The 19614-nt window shown below is 34.7% G+C and overlaps 6 protein-coding genes across 6 annotated transcripts in view; 5 read left to right on the top strand and 1 right to left on the bottom strand.

Moving 5' to 3' along the window:
* PHYBLDRAFT_62841 (hypothetical protein) overlaps positions 1 to 1608 on the top strand; it is a gene marked incomplete at both ends in the record, with an annotated part of 1811 nt that extends 203 nt beyond the window's left edge. Inside the window, 3 exons of the mRNA XM_018441022.1 lie at positions 117 to 160; positions 355 to 907; positions 987 to 1608. Of these exons, the coding sequence (XP_018295009.1) occupies positions 117 to 160; positions 355 to 907; positions 987 to 1608 (1219 nt within the window). The remainder of the gene's footprint in view (positions 1 to 116; positions 161 to 354; positions 908 to 986) is intronic.
* Positions 1609 to 2550: 942 nt separating this feature from the next.
* PHYBLDRAFT_62842 (hypothetical protein) lies at positions 2551 to 3993 on the top strand (the record flags this gene model as incomplete). Its single annotated transcript, XM_018441023.1, has 5 exons — positions 2551 to 2713; positions 2994 to 3136; positions 3390 to 3498; positions 3687 to 3721; positions 3898 to 3993. The coding sequence occupies 5 exons, from the start codon at positions 2551 to 2553 to the stop codon at positions 3991 to 3993; spliced, it is 546 nt and encodes a 181-aa protein (XP_018295008.1).
* Positions 3994 to 4256: 263 nt separating this feature from the next.
* On the bottom strand, positions 4257 to 5102 carry PHYBLDRAFT_158032 (hypothetical protein). The gene has a single exon (XM_018433719.1). The coding sequence runs from the start codon at positions 4955 to 4957 to the stop codon at positions 4691 to 4693; it is 267 nt and encodes an 88-aa protein (XP_018295007.1). The 5' UTR covers positions 4958 to 5102; the 3' UTR covers positions 4257 to 4690.
* Positions 5103 to 7355: 2253 nt separating this feature from the next.
* Positions 7356 to 12725, top strand: PHYBLDRAFT_18709 (hypothetical protein; the record flags this gene model as incomplete). Its single annotated transcript, XM_018439327.1, has 16 exons — positions 7356 to 7519; positions 7787 to 7946; positions 8094 to 8256; positions 8323 to 8459; positions 8784 to 8855; positions 9233 to 9367; positions 9607 to 9811; positions 10292 to 10335; positions 10528 to 10617; positions 10842 to 11042; positions 11106 to 11268; positions 11410 to 11607; positions 11763 to 11945; positions 12204 to 12300; positions 12438 to 12562; positions 12634 to 12725. The coding sequence occupies 16 exons, from the start codon at positions 7356 to 7358 to the stop codon at positions 12723 to 12725; spliced, it is 2229 nt and encodes a 742-aa protein (XP_018295006.1).
* A 1927-nt stretch (positions 12726 to 14652) lies between these two features.
* On the top strand, positions 14653 to 15738 carry PHYBLDRAFT_165462 (hypothetical protein; the record flags this gene model as incomplete). Its single annotated transcript, XM_018435244.1, has 3 exons — positions 14653 to 14848; positions 15177 to 15293; positions 15611 to 15738. The coding sequence occupies 3 exons, from the start codon at positions 14653 to 14655 to the stop codon at positions 15736 to 15738; spliced, it is 441 nt and encodes a 146-aa protein (XP_018295005.1).
* A 502-nt stretch (positions 15739 to 16240) lies between these two features.
* PHYBLDRAFT_62845 (hypothetical protein) lies at positions 16241 to 17667 on the top strand (the record flags this gene model as incomplete). Its single annotated transcript, XM_018441024.1, has 3 exons — positions 16241 to 16445; positions 16510 to 16688; positions 17641 to 17667. The coding sequence occupies 3 exons, from the start codon at positions 16241 to 16243 to the stop codon at positions 17665 to 17667; spliced, it is 411 nt and encodes a 136-aa protein (XP_018295004.1).
* Positions 17668 to 19614: the final 1947 nt, after the last annotated feature.

Raw genomic sequence — 19614 nt, 5'->3', positions numbered from 1 at the left:
TTTGACACTAAAACTTTTTGTAGATGAATTTTGGTTTATTGGGCAAACAGCTACGCAATTACACGATACAAGAAAAAAAAACATTATCAATACACATCATTTATCAAGTGAAAAAGAGCGTTTGGAATCAGAATTCAGCAATCTTCAAGCAATCAGAAAAGTACAAGCTCTATTGACTAGAAAGGTCGCGACGAAAAACCCAACTCAATACACATAAGAGTTGCGCTGAATATGTACGCGGCGTTTTTGAGCATGGAACCACAGGACTCGCTTACGCAGCTCCCACTTCTATCGCTACATAATCGATATCTGCATATACCTCCTAATCCTCACATGGCACTCCAACATCTACAGCGATTTCTGATACCACGATACCCGTATCTCATACCACAAATACCATAGCTGATACTATAGGAACAACTGATGCAACAGTAGCCGATCACCAGGAATTCATTTTCGCTGCTACTGAGACTGTGGCGGATGATGTGGAAAAGACTACCCCTTTGGAGTCATGGACGTTCCAGGGCATGGACTTAGCCGAGTTATTTACAGAATTCCAACAAGCTGTCACGAGAATAACTGCTAATAAGTTGCTCTTTATCGAATCTTCCATACACGAACTTTTATCTTTGTCTAATATCCTTCTCTTATGCACTGGCCAACACAGTCCACTGTGTATTGATATATTCTCTGAAGACATCCTTGTCAAACTCAATAAGGAAATGTTAGCCGAATGCCTGGACTTCAAGCAGGATATGTGTGATGAAGTGTGCATGAAGCTGACTCGATTGATGAACAATATGGACTCAAATCTCCAAGCAAAGGATGATGTTGAAATTGATCTCTTGATGCTTGGTAGGAGCTTGGACCCACTTCAGGGATCGTTGTTGCGAGGCATTGCGGCCGCGTAAGTCATAATTAACAGTAATAGAGCTGAAAGAAGTTCTGTAAGTTATAATCACGTTACAAACTAAATATTTTTATAGAATGCGCAAACTTCCCCTAATTGCCATCAAGAACAAGAAGTGCATCGGTGAATGTGAACTTTTCACGATGTATTTTGACCCTATTTTATCCTCTTTGCTATCTGATCCCAGCAGAAATGTTTTATTGCGATGGTCGAATGTGACAAGCGATCAAAGTGGAGACATACGCCCTGATGCAACCATTTCTAAGATACACCAGCGTGATTTTGGACCAAGCTTAGGATTTGGCGAAGTAAAGCTAGCACGTCCCACCACCGACAATCATTCACTATGCCACGACCTTCTGCGCTTGGCAACGCTCGCCAAAGATACCATTGATAACAATAAGCTGCAAGCCGCTTTGACCTTCCAAATCAATGGGTTCAATATTACTTTTTTTTTGTCAAGCTTACGACACGATGGAATGTATCTCATGCAAGAGATTGGTCAACTCACGTTTCCCTGCTCCTTGGAAGAATTGGTTTTCTTTGTCAATTTGAAGAACATTCGCACGCTGTGCCGACCTATGAATGATGGAAAGTCTTGGGAAACTAAGCGGCGTCCCACCCACCCTAGCATCTACTCGTTTATTGATGCCACCAAGGACCGACATTGCTTTTGTGGCTTGCGATTTGAAAGATAAGTAATAAGTAATAAGCATCACTTTCTTTTTTTTTATAGCTTACTTGGTAGGGCTGATTTCTAAAAAGGCACATCGATGCTCATAGCCTCTCTTTATTGAAGCATTTCCAAAAACACTTAACAGAATTAGAACCAAAGCCATTGAAATCACTTACATATAAGCTATCATATGCCCCACTAGTTTTAGTTATCAACAATTCTTTTTCCAAAAATATATTTCGTTTAACTTTGCTCTTAATAACTTAACAGAGCTGCTAGATTAGATTCAATTCAGAGGAATATGAAAGAGTATATACATATTGATATCCTCTAGAGTGAATATATTTTCCTATGTTAGTTGAGCTATGGACAGGAGTAGGAGTATTATCCATGAAAAGATAGTGTCCCTTTATTTCTGGATACCTGTCCATTTACCATCTTTAAGACCATTCTCCTACTGGTACCTATACATAGTGCCTAGCTTTCTGTTTTACATGGATATCATTATCAATCTTATTCATTATCTTTCCTTCTTACCCTTGGGTCTCTTTTTTGCTTGAATTGGATTGATAACCATGTTTTACTGATAGAAACTGTACTTGGTTTATCGAATATATTCTTAGACAAAAACAATAAGATTAGATCAAACTTCAAAGTTGCTCTTTTATTAAATGAAATGTGTAAAGGTGCTATGTAATTAGAAGCACCGTCTTGTGAAGTGCAATGGACTAAACCTCTTTTTTATTTTTGCATATTCGTATTTGAACGACAATTTGTTTGGCACTAACCGACAAATCAAATATCTTTCGACAATTGTATTTTTTATTAACCGACAATTATTATTTTTTGTAACCGCCAATATCCTACCAGCCTAACTGTACTAGTTTTATTACCTTTCTTTTTTCTTTTTTTGGTAGTCTGTTCTTTCTCTTTTCTTTTTTTTTCTTTTTGAAAGAAAAGAAACATGGCTACAATGACCAAAAGACCACGGCTGACAGGCAGCCAAGATCTCCTCAGTTATTACAATCTCACTCCTCTTTACGATAAATATGTCAGACCTTATTCACCACCTAATCGAGCAGCCGGATTAGACCAGACACTCTTTCGTTATATATCTGATTTACCTGGTACACAACAATCCTAATTACCATTATAATTAAAATTATTATTATTATTATTATATAATTTTATTCAATTGTCAGCAACATCGACGACAATTTCAACATTAAAGACAGTAACAACAACAACATCAATGTTGATGATAATGATAATAAAAATCAAAAGAAAATCTGCGAATGGATGGATGAATGGATGACTGAGAAATGGTTTTATTTTCTTTTCTTTTCCTTCTTCTTCTCTCTGTTCTCCGTTTTTTCTTTAAACAAAAAAAAACAAATGACCTTGTAGGAAAGTACGATGTTGAACCAGATGGTTATCTGATCAATCTCCTGCGAGATCCACAAGCAGTTGAGAGTGGACCGAAAATCAAAAGACTTGATCCAGAAACATTAGAAGACGCGTTCTCACTCAAAGAAGGACCTGTACCTGGTGTAAGCCAAATCATATAAGAAATATAGCAAGACAAACAAACAAAGAGAGAAAGAGAAAGAGAGAATTTGTAGGGAGGAAGGGTTCTATTATTACCCTTTACTTCTTTAAGGAAGCAAAAAAATCAGTGTGTTCTTTCTTTCTTTAAGAGAAATTATTGATCCTTTTTTTTTGGCTTATTTGTGTGTGTGTGTATGCATGTATGTATATGTATATGTACATGTACATGTATATACATGTGTTTGTGTGAAATAGTTTGATGCTTCTATCCTTGGTACAGATGATGGCGGATCCTCTACTTATTCGGGGGTTAATCCTGGTCAATACCTTCACACAGAGAGGGGAGAGTACGGGGCATCTGCAGGTAAAGAATATTATGTTTCAACTATATATCTGTCTTTGTGTGTAGGAGTACTCTGAAATAATGAAAATAAACCAAGAGAGATTCACATTGATATGTATAAACATATGCATGAACATACATACACATATACTTCTTTATTTATATATCTATCTATCTATCTATCTATATCTTTGCATGATATTTTTTAGGCGATGAAATGAACAAGCGAGAACGCAAGAAGAAGGTAAGAGAAATAAGAGGAAGAAGTGGGAGGTTGGGATAAGGGAGAAATAGAGAAAAAAGAAAGAAGGAAGGAAATAAAGGGTTTATTGATATGAATAAATGTATTGATTAATTGTCTGTGTCTGTGTCGTTGTGCGTCTGTGCATCTATATTTTTCTCGGGTTTTCTTTATTTTAGAAGAAGAAGCGGAAACATAGCCACGATCATGATGAAGATGGACACACACACGAGCACAAGAAGAAGAAGAAGCGAAAGAAGGCAAGTGTGGGATAAATTATATACTATTAACTATGCTGCCTGTACAAAGCATAATCTTGTCCTTTGTTTGACAATTAATAATGAATCGAATCGAATTGGATGACATTGCCAATACCAATACTAATACCAATATCACTACATATCTATCTGTCTATATTTTAATAGGAGAAGGAGGAGAGAGGATATCGCCGAGATGAAGAAGGGGAGACACTCGTTATTGATTGATTTACTGAATGATTTGAACACTGATTAATTGGAATAAAGAATCGAATTGAATTGAATTGAATCGAATTGGCTTTTTATTTTTATTATTGCTGTTAAACAAATGAATAAATAATAAAATATTTGAAATTGTATGTGTAAAATATATATATATATTTGATTTGAATGAACGAATGAATGAACAAATGATTTGATTGATCGATTGAGATAATGAGTTTTGTGCAGAGATAAAGAGATAAAGAAAACAAGAAAACAAAAAAAGAAGGCTAGAGAGAGAGAGAGAGAGAATGAAGATCTATGTAATTTGTTTGCTATGTAACATTCTAGATGTAAAGTGAAAGAGAGAAAGAAAATATAGGGAAATGTACAGATGAAAATGGATGAGCATTTTTTTTTGGAGAATCCAAGCAAGGTTACCAAGGAAGATAGGCCAGCTAGAGAGATAGACCAAAGAGACCAAGGAAGTTATGTAGTTATGGGATTATTTCTTTTATGCCATGATAGGGGCGTCTGGTAGGGCAGCAACGACAGCATTTCTGCGGCGAAGGGCATAGACTGGAATGTCTATGGTGTCTCCGTCCAATGTGAGTGTGGCAGTTGCACTAGGGAAACGACCAAGCCATTCGGCGACACAGCTGGCAGAGAGACAGTCTTCTGCAGACTCGAGAATGACATCATCGCCATCGTGGATGGAATAGTGGTAGGTGGGGTAGGTGTACAGAGTGGGTTCAAAGTCATCCATATAGTTCTTGGTCATTTTGTTCTTCTTTTTACTTTTATTTGTATGTGACTGAGTTATTTTTTTTTAAAAAAAAAAATTATAAATATGATATGATTATAGTGTATTTGAAATACAGAAAAGATTTTTTTTGGTTTGTTAATGTAGTAAGAGTAGTGATGATAATGAAGGAAAGAAAGAAAGACATTCAAGTAAAAGGGTCCTTAATTTATACTTGCAAGAAAATTTCATATATACATATATTTTATAGTACTATCCTCTGTATACAAATCTATTATAAAGTATATGTTTCTTTTGCATTGGAGTCACAGTTGTAGCGCGTGTTTTGGCTACTTTTAGTCAGATGATCAAGCCTATCATTGGTGATTTGATGACTGTGTAACATTAATTCCTAAAAATATCGATATATAATATATAGTCCCACTCTGTTTCTCTCTCTTAGGGTGTATTTGCGTATGTATAAATTTATACACGCGCATTTTTATTAATTACAATACTCTTCTTTTTTTTTTTTTATTTGTTGGCTCACGTTGTTGTCTACATTCTACCAAAAATGGCAATCTAAGATTGGGTGATGAACTATTCGGCGGTCATGTGGTCTGTGTAACTATTCACGCCTGGACCACATGGATATAATATATATATTTATTTTATTTTCCCCTATCGACATCACGTCATGGTTATTATTATTTAATTTTTATTTTATTTTTTATTTTTCATTTTATTTCATCTTTGTTTTATTATTTTTTTGATTTGCTACTAGTAACATAAAGAAAAATATTCTTTATTCTTTTTTATTCTAAATGAGTTCCATAATATTCCACTGTCAGAATTCATTTTCAATTATATTATATTATATTATATTAGGAATCAATCAATCAATTCATAATATATGTTATGTGTAGTATGTGTATCTATGGTAACTATCAAATCTACACTTGGCAATAAATTATTTGTTTTTTCTTTTTTATCTTAATTAAATATTTACATGGATACAATAGATACAATAGACAAATTAAAATATTGATAATAATTTCTCTAAGAAAAATAAATAAAAAGTGTCACGTCATTTAATTGACAACCTAAGAACGAGAGAACAACAGAGAGAAAGAGAGATAGTAAAATATTCTATACATATGTTCCTGTGCCTGTGCCTGTGCCTGTGCCTGTTCTTGTGCTTGTGTATTGCTATTTTATTTTATCCACTAAACACAAAAATCAATCAAAAACTTTGATGCCAAAACGAAAAAGAACCTTGAATGATGCTAATAATGATGGTGGTGATCAGGCCAATAGTGCCGAAATCACGTCCAACGACAATTCACTACCTTTTCACTCAAACACTAAGACCAAGACCAAGACCAAGACCAAATCTTACACTTGTGTTCACACCTTGACACCTGCCCTGGATCGTCTCTGGAGTCTATTCAGAAAGATCAATACATTATGCGCCTTTTGTGAAGCACGTCTAGAATCTGCAATCAGCTTTGGGATGCTACAGCAATCTATTGCTGGCGACATTCTAACCATTCAAGATCTGATTGCAATCAATGTCATTGTTCCTGATTGGATTGTAATGAATCAATGTGATGACCAAACCACACTTGATACCAATGCAGTCAACACTACCACTACCACTACTACTACTACTACTTTTTCTTCTAATAAAGAGAATTATGTAACTATCCAATTCGGAACAAGTTCTCCCCTCGTGCCAACAACAACAACAACAACAAATAAAAGTGCAGCAGTAGGAATAAAAGGAAAAAAAAATGGACGGTATTCTCACCAAATGAAGAACATCAGATCCGTCACCCCCACTGCAATAAAGAAGGCTGTCGAGACCCGCAATGATCTATTTCGACGTGCTCTAGACAAGTTTATTGATGATTGCAAAGAAATGGTCAGTTCTTTAGTTCTTTAGTCAGTTGGTTAATTAATTAATTAGATATATAAATTGTCTTTCTTTAACTTAACAATACTAATGATAATAATGATATTAAAAAAAACAACCATATATATTTTTTGTAATAAAGGCGATCGATGTGGACACATGTCTCCATCAAAAGATCACCGCCAGTCTCCCTTCTGTAAATAACCCGCCAATAATAACACAAATTCCTGACCAGTCAAGGGAAGACGTACCACTGACGATGGAAAAGGTCATTGGAGATTTACATCTTCAGAAATTCTGTGGAGAAAAAGATAGGTTGGACAAGTTCCCCACCAAGACATTTCCCGCACAAGAAGCTCATTACGGCAAGTATTTACTTTTTATTTTATTTTGTATTACTTCTAACAACTTAGAAAAAAAAAAGCTTACTCGGTTGTGTGTACTTAAAAGGCTTTTTTTTTGAACGTTAAAAACATAAACCTTGATATTATTATTATTATTATTATTGTTGTTGTTGTTGCTATGCTAACGTTCCAAAAAAAATATATAGGTGAGGCGCTGTTTTCCCAGGAGATTCAGGAAGCAATGTCTGAAAGTGGAATCCATAAGCTCTATACACATCAGGCAGAAGCAATTTCTGGCCTAAGAAACAGGCAACATGTCATTACTACCACATCTACAGCCAGGTAAGACGGTCAGTTGGATTATAGCAAGGAAAGAAACCACATCATTCTTTTTGTTTTGATTTTGTTGTATATAATAAATATATAGTATATATATATATATAGTATAAAGTAGTAATAAATAGTGGTAGTCGTAGTGGTACCAATCAAATAAATGTAGTACGAACCAACAACAACAAAAAAGAAATATGACCGCTCTTTTTTTTTCTATGCTGGTTAACAATTGCATTTAATATTTAATGGGCTTAATAACCTGTATGTGTTTTGTAGTGGGAAATCACTTGTATACCAGCTCTATATATTGGAAGCCTTGCTTGACAACCCCCTCTCCACAGCTCTACTGATATTTCCTACAAAGGCACTTGCACAAGACCAGCTAGCCTCATTTAAATCCTGGTTATTGAAATGTCCAAGCCTTTCAAACATAAAAGTAAGCAAAGAATTATTATTATTATTATATATAGGGTACACATGATTAGTTTGATTGATTGGCTGGTTAAAAAGGAACCACAAGCTCATACTTTAATATTATACTTTTCTCTCTCTCTGTGTGTGTATATTTATATTTATATTGTAGGCGGTTACTTTGGATGGTGACACACCTACTCAAGAGCGTGCGCTGATTCGAAAGAATGCTAGTGTAATCTTCACCAATCCTGATGTGCTCCACTATGCCATCTTACCCAACTCGTCTCACTGGAGGCCTTTTCTCACTCAACTTTGTTTTATTGTTATAGACGGTAATAGCTTAACAGTGAAAACCAAATGAATAGTCTATTAATACTATTTTTTTATATATATACAAGAATTGCATATCTATAATGGGTCGTTTGGATCAAATGTGGCTCTGATTCTAAGAAGATTGCGCCGAGTGTGCCATTATTTCGGTAACACTTCCGCTCTTTGTGTGTCCTGCAGTGCGACTCTCCAAGATCCAGAAAAGGTAGTCTGTGTAGTGAGCTAACCAAACGCAGTATATTTCTTATTTCTTATTTCGCTTGGTTACAAAGACACACAAAAGACACACAAACACAAAAAGATATATATATAGAGAGAGAGAGAGAGAGGGAATTTATATTATAGTATATTCAATACAGTACAGTACAGTACAGTACAGTAAAGTATAGTACAATAAAAGTATTAAAGTCTAAAGAAGAATACAAACGTCTCACCAAGTTGTACATACATATACATACATATATGCATACTAAATAATCAACCAACTAAATTGTACAATTATGTGTATATATATATATTCAACTTATAGCATATGCAGCAAGTATTAGGCGTTGATAATGTCAAGACGGTAGATCAAGACGGCGCACCATGTGGGAAAAAGGTAGGTTAGAGGTCAAGGTTATATATATATATATATATATATTGCCAGAAGCAGATAGGCAAGACAAGACAGACAAGACAAGATGGAGAGAAATTCAGAGCCCTATACTCCTGACTCCTACTCTTACTCATCCTCTTACTCCTCCTACTCCTCCTACTCATTAGTATAAGTATTATAATCATCATAATCATCATCATCATAATTATCGTCATTATCGTAATCCTCATTTCCCTTTCTGTCTTTCTGTCTATCTGTCTGTCTGTTTAGCATGTTCTTTATTTCTTTTCTTTATAGTATATATTGTATACAGTGCATTGCTGTAATATGCATACATAACATTTCTGATTTGTAATGCACAAAATTATATATATTTCAAGGAGTTCATTCTCTGGAATCCTCCACTGTTAAACCCTGAGGATAAAGATGGTGTAAGAAGGAGTGTGATACTGGAATGTGCAGATATCTTGGAATACCTGTTGTCTCGTAATGTGAGAACCATTGCCTTTTGCAAGGTAAACATATAGATTTTCTATTTAAAATACAAGTTTCATTTTCATAAAACTTGACTTGACTTGATTAGATTAGACTAGACTAGACTAGACTTGATCTTATTGGTTTTTATGGGCTACTTGCTACTAAAGCTAATAATTCTGTGTCCTTTGTTTGCTTATTTGTGTGTGTCTGTGTTTATAATAATGCAATATACAATTTATTGTACTGTATTGTATTGTATTGTATTGCATTGTATTAGACGAGAAAAACGTGCGAATTGTTAATGAGACAAATGAGGGAGAAACTTTCTCAAGAACCAGATAGGCTCAAGAAACTCATGTCTTATCGAGGGGGATACACGCCCCAAGAAAGAAGGCGCATCGAACATCAATTATTTAACGGACAGCTCTTGGGCGTCATTGCAACCAATGCACTTGAATTAGGCATCGATATTGGATCTCTTGGTATATAAATCTTTTCCTTCTTTATACTAGACATTAAAAATTAAATTAAATTAAATAGAGTATGCTATAGAAGCCAGTAGAAGTTAGACCTGGAGCTAGCTAGATAGATAGATAGACAGATAGACAGACAAAAGCCATGTCTATGACTATTGCTAGGGCTGAACTGTGCTAAACCAAGTTGAACAAAGTTTTGGCTAGGGTCAGGATAGATTTAGGGCAGATTTGGGATAGTCAAACCAAAAAAGAAAGAAAGTTAATCTAGACTGGAATGAAATGGAATGGAATGGAATGGAGTGGGATGGGATATAATAGGAAAAAGAAGAAAGAAAAAAAAATAGGCTTCCAGACAGCCAAATCAATCATTTTCTTTACCCCCTTTTCAATAATGTATCATATACACCTGTTTATTATGCTAACCAAAACTATACTTTTTATTTGACACCACTTTTGCCTTGTCTTGATTCTTCAAATACATACAAGATGCTGTGGTTATGATAGGCGTTCCATGGTCAATATCATCATTGGTAAGAGCAGATAAAAGAAAACAGAAAAAGCAAAAGCAAAGAAGCAGAAATTTTATATATAATATATAATATGTAAATTGTAAATTGTACACTATGAAACCCAAAAAAAAAAGATTCTTTACTCACTCACCCATATACTCACTATTTCTCTATTGCTATTTATTTGTTCATTTTATATATATATATATATAGTGGCAACAATCAGGAAGGGCAGGAAGACGCCACACAGACTCCCTCTCGATAGTGATAACAAACAATGACCCGATGGACCAGTATTATGCCGTAAGCATCCCACTTTTTTTTTTTTTTTTTTAATTATTTTTAAGAAAAAATTTAATTTTTGAAACACATGATTTTTATTTTTATTTTCTTTATTAGTGTTTCAAATAATTACTTGTTTATTTATTTATTTTCACATACATTAACACAAAGCCAAAGAAGCCAATACATACATACAATGATAATGATAATGGTAGTAATATATTTTGTTGTTGTACGACCATCAGAAACACCCATCTGCTCTATTTGATCAGAAACCGGCACCACTTCATTTACACATCGGGGAGAAGGAAGATTCAGCACTGCTAGAACGCCACCTGCAGTGTGCGGCAGAAGAATGGCCACTCGATATCACAAAAGACACGATGTTCTTTGGTCCAAATATCAAGACTATCTGTGAGGAGCATCTAGTTCCAATTGACAACGGGGTTAATATACTATACATACATAAATATATATATATATATAAATATATAATTTTTTTTTAAAAGCTCTATAGACCTCATCATAAATTCAGACCATATCCGGCTGAATTTGTACCCATTCGAAACATCACTGAAGAAATATTCGTGGTTGTCGATATCACTGATAAGAATGAATACAAAATCCTTGAAGAAATCGAAACGAGTCGGGCACCTTTTGAGATCCACAAAGGTAACAAAAAGCCAACAAATCTAACAACTTGACCAGTCAATCATCCAATAATAATAATAACAACTCTTGCTTAACGCACCTGTCTATACATGCACCCTAAATCTAACTCCTGATAACATAACTTATAAATACCACTTCTAGGCGCTATTTTTATTCATCAGGGCCAGACATATCTTGTCGATGAATGCAACATCATCCAACGCTGTGCAACTGTTCATCTAGTTCGAGTAGATTGGACCACCAGTCCACGTGATTCCACCAATGTCAATACAGTTCGTGTCACAAACACAAAGTCAATGCATTGCACACAACACACCGTGTCTCTCGGAAGCGTACAAGGTAAGCACGCACACATGTGTACAAGAAGAAGAAGAAGAAAATAGAATCAAAATTATTATGCAAAACTAATACCAATACTAACAATCCTCCCACACACCTATACCACTCTTTCTATTACTCTCGACTTATTGATCTATACATGTGTATGTGTATAGTGGAGACTGTGGTGTTTGGTTATCACAAGGTCGACAAGTACAATAGAATTATAGACTCTCTCGATGTTTATATGGATCCTGTCGTTCAAAATGCAACGGGTGTATGGACAGACGTTCCCTATCTTGCATTGCAGAGATTAGAAACCCTGGAAATCAATCCAATGGCAGCTATCCATAGTGCAGGTGAGCAAAAAAAAAAGAAAATGATAATCAAGTCAAACGTGCATGAACATATAAATCTATATGATGATTCTTTTTGCTGCTACTTGATTGCTACTTGCTTGATTTTTTATGATTATTATGACTATTATTGTCATGCCATCTATACTTTATCGCAACACACCACAAATTTATATATATATATATAATAACTTGTTCTTATTTTTATTATTAAATATTAACCTATTTGTATGTAATTATCTATCTATGTCTGTATTTCAGAACATGCGTTAATCAATGTGTTACCGAGATTTGGAATATCTTCCAACGGAACCCTCAAAATTAAATGCAAAAGTCCCCACAAAGACTTACCTACAAGGTAATAATAGAATCATAAATTATAGTTTTTCTTTTTATATATATATATTATGCAAGAAGTACATGTATATGCATTTTGTGCTTTGATACTATTAACTATCTTCTTGTTCTTCTATTTTTTCTTGTCAAACTATAAAGAATCCTGGTGTACGAACTTCAATTGAATGGAGTTGTACAAAAGGTATATCAAATATTTGAGTCTCTACTAAAAACTTCAGCCGATAGAATTCAACAATGTTCCTGTGAACACGGATGTCCCACATGTAAAGTACCAAAAAAAATTATATTTATATTATTATTTGCCTCACATAACCTTAAATAATTATCATAATAGGTATTCAGCTGTCTGCATGTTCAGAAGGAGACCTTCTGCACTCAAAGAAAGGCGCCTTGATTATCTTTTGGGCATTACTTGGCAAACTATAAGTCACAATAAAGAAGTCAAATTTATAAAGATCCAAGGCATAAGATTTACATACCCCCCATCTCTCTCTCTCTCTTACTCTCACTCTTTCCCCTTGCTTTTATTCTATGTGCAGAAAAGGCGAATGACTGAACCTTAGATGAGAAATGATAGACCCTTTCTTTATTTATTAGTAAAAAATATATATATAAAAAAAAAGAAAGAGTACAAATATTTAAAGTTTTGTACACAAGCAAAGCCTGAAAGCTTGATTAACTAAAACACTATCAAATGTAACCATCCAAATAAAACAAAACAAAAACTCGATACCTTTTTTCTTTGGTTTGTTCAACATCATAATTTTATTTTATATTTTATATATAAAAAATTAGTAATAATAATTAAAGCCATGAAATAGTGAATTAAAATAAATTTCAATTTATATTGAATAATCGCTAGTTATTTATTTTAGCTCTATTTTTCTATCCATTTCATATTCACACTGTCAAAACACCATGTTCAATATCTTTACGGCTTTTACTTTTACTTTTACCTTGTATACATCTTAAATCAAAAGAAGGTTACAAAGGACAAGGCTCACCAACTTGTACGGTATCTATCATTGAAACCCCCCTTTTTATATATAGTATATTAATTATCCAAAATAAAAAAATTAAATAAAAGCAATTACTTTATCCTATGAGCTAATTAACTCTTCAAATTGTTCTTCATTTTATTTTAGAAAATAGAATAAAATAAAACCTCAAGGATAAAGCCCACAAATGAGAAAAAAAGCATAAATCATTCGTTTTTTTTTACTTATTTAGAGAAAGAAATAAACGGTGACTCATTAACAAGTATTTAGTTTACTCTTCTTCTTGTTACTTCTCTATTCCTATTCATATCATTACTTTTATCACAACCCCAATTTTTCTTTACTCTATAACTCTCTTATTTTAGAAGGCTGACGAACAGAGCATTCCAAGTTCAAGATTCTGTCCCTCCCATTGTTTTGTCGGTATCAACTCTACGTCTTCCATTCCTGCCAATTTTCAAGTGGCAAAAGTTTATCAGGAAAATAAATACAGATATTGGTCGTCTGGGACTAGGTCTCAATGGTCAGCAAGGATCTTATTAATGCTGTCAACCGTTCCATTCAAGATGTCATGAAGTTTGTTAACCCCCCAGCTCGAGACTGTTCCTTTTGGTGGCAAGCTGTTCGTTTTTGGTGGTGACTTTCGCCAGGTGCTTCCAGTCATTCCACAAGGAAACAAATCCCAGATTGTTTCCCAGTGCGTCAAGAAAACACATCTCTGGAGCTGTGTTCACCGCATGAAACTTACCAAGAACATGCGCAATGCCGAGTCCACTAATCCCCAGGAAATGACACACCTTAATGCGTTTGATGCCCTTCTCTTGACTGTTGGCAATGGCAGTCTTCGGACGACTGGTGGTGAAGGCGTCTTTCTCATTCCGCCACACATGCTCCTTCATGGCCGTAATCTCAATCACCTGGCCAGTGCAATCTTTCCTGATCTTCTTAACAATGCCACCAGTCCCAGCTTCCTTATGGGCCGTGTAATCTTGACCTCAAAGAATGCAGAAGTTAAGAAGATCAATGACATCCTTATTGAACTGTTCCCTGGGCAAGAAACTGTGTTCAAGAGTATCGACGAAGGTCTAAGCGAAGATGATCAATTGAGCTACCCAATTGAACTGCTCAACACTCTCAATTCTGGATCTTTGCCTCCACATACTCTATGCCTCAAGAAAGGATGTCCTATTATGCTACTGAGAAACCTGGACCCCAAGAATGGCCTCTGCAATGGTACCCGCCTTATATGCAATGACTTTAGCAGATATGTCATCAAGGCTACCATTGTAACTGGATCAAGTGCTGGAAAGGTGGTGCTCATCCCCAGGATCAAGCTGAACCCAACTGGATCGACCATGTCCATTGAGTTCAAGCGATGTCAATTTCCAGCCCGTCTTGCCTTTGCCATGACTATCAACAAGTCCCAAGGCCAGACCCTTGACAAAGTTGGTCTGTACCTTCCCGACCATGTCTTTGGTCATGGGCAGTTGTATGTTGCTCTCTCCCGGGTCCGAACTCCAAACTCAGTAAAAATCATGGTTGATATGAGTGGTTATTCTATTAGCTGTATACGCACCACAGTTGAGTGAGGTACAGACTCCACAATCTTAGGAATAAACACTCTAACAATCACAATATTAACATAGCTATTTATCCATTATTATTATCAATACCACAAACATATCATATTCTCACACCATTATTATGATCCCCTATATTGAACAATAGAAATACTTTCCAGTAGTATTATTATTCAACATTTATATACCAAGTATCAATTAACAAATAGTATAAATACAATGCAAATATCAATTAATAAAGACTTTTTTTTCTTACTCTTCAATTCTCCTCACTTACTATGTGTATCTTTACTGTGCAGTGTCTGGAACAAATCAACTACCAATCACTGGTTTCTTTCTTGCCAATGATCCTGGCAAATTGACAATCACCAGAGCTGCTATATATCAGGCATACATACACTACACACTTATACAGTGTAAGCCAGCCAACCGGCCATTAAACAGCAGTGATTCAAATTGTAATATATATAAAACCTATTTTTTGACTCTCTTTAATAATCAACACACTCTTACAGTATCTACTTTTTCTAATATTGAGATACTTTTCCATAAACAATCCCGAATACCTCAGGGCATGTATACCACAAACTGCATAATGTATTTTAAATAGCCGTCTAGTAAGGCGCGGCGGTCCAATAAATAAATAAATAATACCGACAAAAAAGAAAGAAAAAAAAGTATCAATGGTGCTTTTAAGAAATGATATATCTCCTTATTATTATTATTATTAGAGACTTAATGAATCTTAGCTATACACCCTTTATATACCAAGATTTAAAATCCTTAACCAGTTTGTCTAATTGGAATAAGAATTTGTACAAATGGGATTTGTCTATGTACTTTAACTTTGAACCTAAATGAATTTCTTCAAGGGGAGTATTCAAATAATCACAATTTTTTTCCCTTTATCTTGATCTTGGGAACTTGAGACGGCGGGTGTATTTGGTGACAATCGCCATTTGGAAGAGAAAAACAGCGACATTAGGAGATTGAAACTTGTAGAAGGAGAGAGAAAAATAAAAAAAGTAAATAGTAGTTGGCAGTAAAGAGGCCAGCAACTCGACTCTAGACACTATACAGCTTGAAAGCTTTTCCTAATAATAAAGTCTCTTACTAGTCACTTTGCCCGCACTCAAGTACTCTGTTGCAGACACGTGTATTCAAAATTGCAAATGATTGGCTCATGTCAAAATAAAAAAAAGGATGGCGTTCCAAAGTGTGTTGCCCAAAGGCCATAACTTGCGCCTTAAAAAAAGAACGCGTCTCAAAATGTGTGGCCCAAAGATTATAACGCGTTTTTAAAAAAAGAAACACTCTCACGGTATTATTTTTCTTCTTTGCGCTTTTTCATTAGTTTACTCCAATGTACAGCAACACCAGCAGCAACAGCAGCATCAGCAGCATCAGCACCCGAAAAAAAGTGTCGTCCAACGGCTCACTTGTGTTTGGCCCAAAGGCCATTCACAAGCATGTCCCAAAGCTGTTGAGACATACAATTCTAGTTAGATTAGCCAAAACTAATCTAGTCAAAGTTTTTGGTCGAAAGATCAAACAAGTGAGAATGATTGGTAAGTAATGTCTCTATATAATAGTAGATAAACAATATAATATTAATCAATAATATACCTATAGCGCCAGACCTGCCCAAGGGGCTTAAGCGACGATTGGAGAAAGAGGGGGGGCTCGGAAGCGTTGCTTCCGAGTCCCAGGGCCATATCATAAAAAAACAGAAGATATGGTCCGAAAATGAGCTGGAGCACAAAGCTACAGCTCGTTATATCAACCCAAAGGAAACGAGAATAGAAGAAGCAGTACGAAGAAGAAGGGATATGGACCCAAGAGAAGCAGAAAGAAGAAGAACAGCAGAAATAAGAAGTGATCTAGAAGAATTACTAAGAAGAGAACCAGGAAGAAGAGGAGAAGAAGAAAGAAGACATGAAGATAGAAGAAGAGAAGAAGAAAGAAGAGACGCAGAAAGAAGAAGAGAAGGAGGAGGAGGAGATGATGATGAAGATGATGATGAAGATGATGATGAAGAAGAAAAAGATGATGATGAAGAAGAAGATAATGAAGAAGAAGAAGAAGATAATGAAGAAGAGAAAGAAGAAGAAGATGATGAAGAAGGGAAAGAAGAAGAAGAAGAGAAAGAAGAAGAAGAGAAAGAAGAAGAAGAAGAGAAAGAAGAAGAAGAAGAGAAAGAAGAAGAAGAAGAGAAAGAAGAAGAAGAAGAGAAAGAAGAAGAAGAAGAGAAAGAAGAAGAAGAAGAGAAAGAAGAAGAAGAAGAGAAAGAAGAAGAGAAAGAAGAAGAAGAAGAGAAAGGAGAAGAAGAGAAAGAAGAAGAAGAAAAAGAAGAAGAAGAAGAAGAAGAAGAAAAAGAAGAAGAAGAAGAAGAAGAAAAAGAAGAAGAAGAAGAAAAAGAAAAAGAAGAAGAAGAAGAAGAGAAAGAAGAAGAAGAAAGTGATTACGATAATGGTGATTATGAAGAAGACGATGAAGAAGAAGAAAATGATTACGATGATGATTATGAAGAAGATCAAGATGAAGAAGAATATGGTGAAGATGACGGTGATTATGAAGATGCCGAAGAATAAGAAGAAGAGTTGGCAACAGGAAGCAACAGAAGCAACATACTAACATACTAACAAGCAACAGATACTAACAAGCAACGGGAACTAACCTTACTCACAACTAACTACAAACAATTAACTTTTTGAACAACTAACATTATGAACAACTAACATTACTAACAACTAACTTTACTAGCAAAATCCGGACCAGAGTCATAGCTAGTGTTAGAATTAGTTATAAGCATAGCCAAAAAAAATCAACTCTTATATTTTTTAACCAAAATGTGTTATTATATATATTAGGAGCTTTGCTCCCCCCTCCCCTCGGGGGAAGGGGTCATTGGCCTATGAAGTTTTATATAACTTTTCTCTACTGTCAATTGTGTACGGCACACAATTACCAAGTAGTATAGGCCTTATACTTTTTTTATTGAGAAACAAGTAAGTTAAAGAATACGTGACGAAAGTTATAAGCTGTATGACATGATCTCTAACTTCATCCTGTTTTTCTAATTAGATAAAATAAAATGAGCTGCTGGGAGCATGGCTTTTAGCTAAAGGTCTAAATGCGGGATAAAAGTCGAAATAAAAGCGAATGCTGGAAATGTTGTTATATTATATTGCTCGTTTTTTTTTATCATTATGATTACTATCATTATTGCGAAAGTAAAAAATCCCCTAAAAAAGTCTGAGGGTGCCCGGAGCACAGAGACATGTTGTGGAGATTGTACAAAAGAAACCATGTACATCTGACAAGCATCTGAGATTAGCATTAAAGAATATTATAGTTTGTAAGGCAAACAGTAATTGAACATCTTGTTTTCTCTTTCAAGTAATTCAGTAGTAGGTTTGAGTATTACAGCTCTCAAACTATCTTCGACTAAAAGATGGTAACAACAATTGTTACGATGGGACTGATACTCATGTCAATTGAGTAGATGACAAATTAAGAAACATAGTTTAGTGTGATGGCTAAGGATTCACAATGCAGTACTTAACGATGTTGTCTGAATGATAAGAAAAAAAAACTGACGAGAGGTGTGCGTACATTGACAATATATCTTATTACCACGTTGGGTGACTTATCCTTTTTTATACGACCTTCACAACAGGCCGTTAAAAATTGATTTTCATATTCCAACACTTCTTTTTTTGGGCTTCGTGATAATACTTAAAAAAGAAAGGGGGGGGGGGGGGGGGTTGGATTCTGATTTGTTTCGTGATGGTATCTTTGCACTCTATCTAAACCAATTATTCTATATTGCATATTAGAATTCATATCAGAGTCGATAAATATGATGGAATAAATACCCCTGTATACCATTTTTTTCTTATATAGCCATACATTGAATGGATTTTTGGGATTTCTGATGGTTTTTAATCTTAGATTCTGAGCTAAAAGATATCTCAAATAAAAATAGAGACAAATAGGCACATTCTTAATTCTGGTCTGTATTCTGAAAGTTCTTTTCCTTCTCCTTCTGCTCTTGTTTTGTTGAAAGGTGGGGTTTCAATAAATACTTTTTTATTTTTTTATTTTTTAGATATTCTTTGAGAATATTTGGATAGTCAATTAAAATACCTTTCTTGCGTTACTGACACAACTAACTTATGAATATTGATAGCAAGCTTCTCGATGGGCTGGTCAGGATATGTGATTTTTCTTTCTTGCTTAGGTTGTGTATTCTTGGAATTGAAAGGCTGATTTGTGGATTTGCTTATAGCTAATTATGTGTATAGATATTCGTGTGTCGACATTGCTGTTATTGGACTGTAGACAAAACTATAGAGATAGAGAAATAGATCGAGAGACAGATAGGGATTTTGAAACATTTTTAAATAATTATTGTAGTTGTGATGTAATTAAGTAAAAGTAAAAGTGTTTGTGCCATGGCTACAGTGAATTTCTACCCGATATGGGGTAAAAAGAGGGATCTACCTTTCAAGCTAGCTTTGGCTGTATAAAGTTCTCAAATATGGGTTATCAACGATCTTTTTTGTTTTTACCTTTAATAAATATTCATGCTTAAATATTTTTTATCTTTTTTTGTTTTATTATGACTTTTATATGTACCTTTTGACTCAACAGTTGCTCTTGAGTGTAATTTTGTTTTGTAACAATAGTAATAGTAATGGTAATGGTAATATTATGAAAGCTATCTATTCAAGA

This window comes from Phycomyces blakesleeanus (genome assembly GCF_001638985.1).
Source record: "Phycomyces blakesleeanus NRRL 1555(-) unplaced genomic scaffold PHYBLscaffold_5, whole genome shotgun sequence".
Classification (NCBI taxonomy): Eukaryota; Fungi; Mucoromycota; class Mucoromycetes; order Mucorales; family Phycomycetaceae; genus Phycomyces; species Phycomyces blakesleeanus.
The sequence above is the reverse complement of the archived record's forward strand: the minus strand, read 5'-3'. Positions and strand labels throughout refer to the sequence as shown.

Coding starts and splice junctions, on each gene's coding strand:
- PHYBLDRAFT_158032 (XM_018433719.1), bottom strand. CDS start 4,957: ATGACCAAGAACTATATGGATGACTTTGAACCCACTCTGTACACCTAC.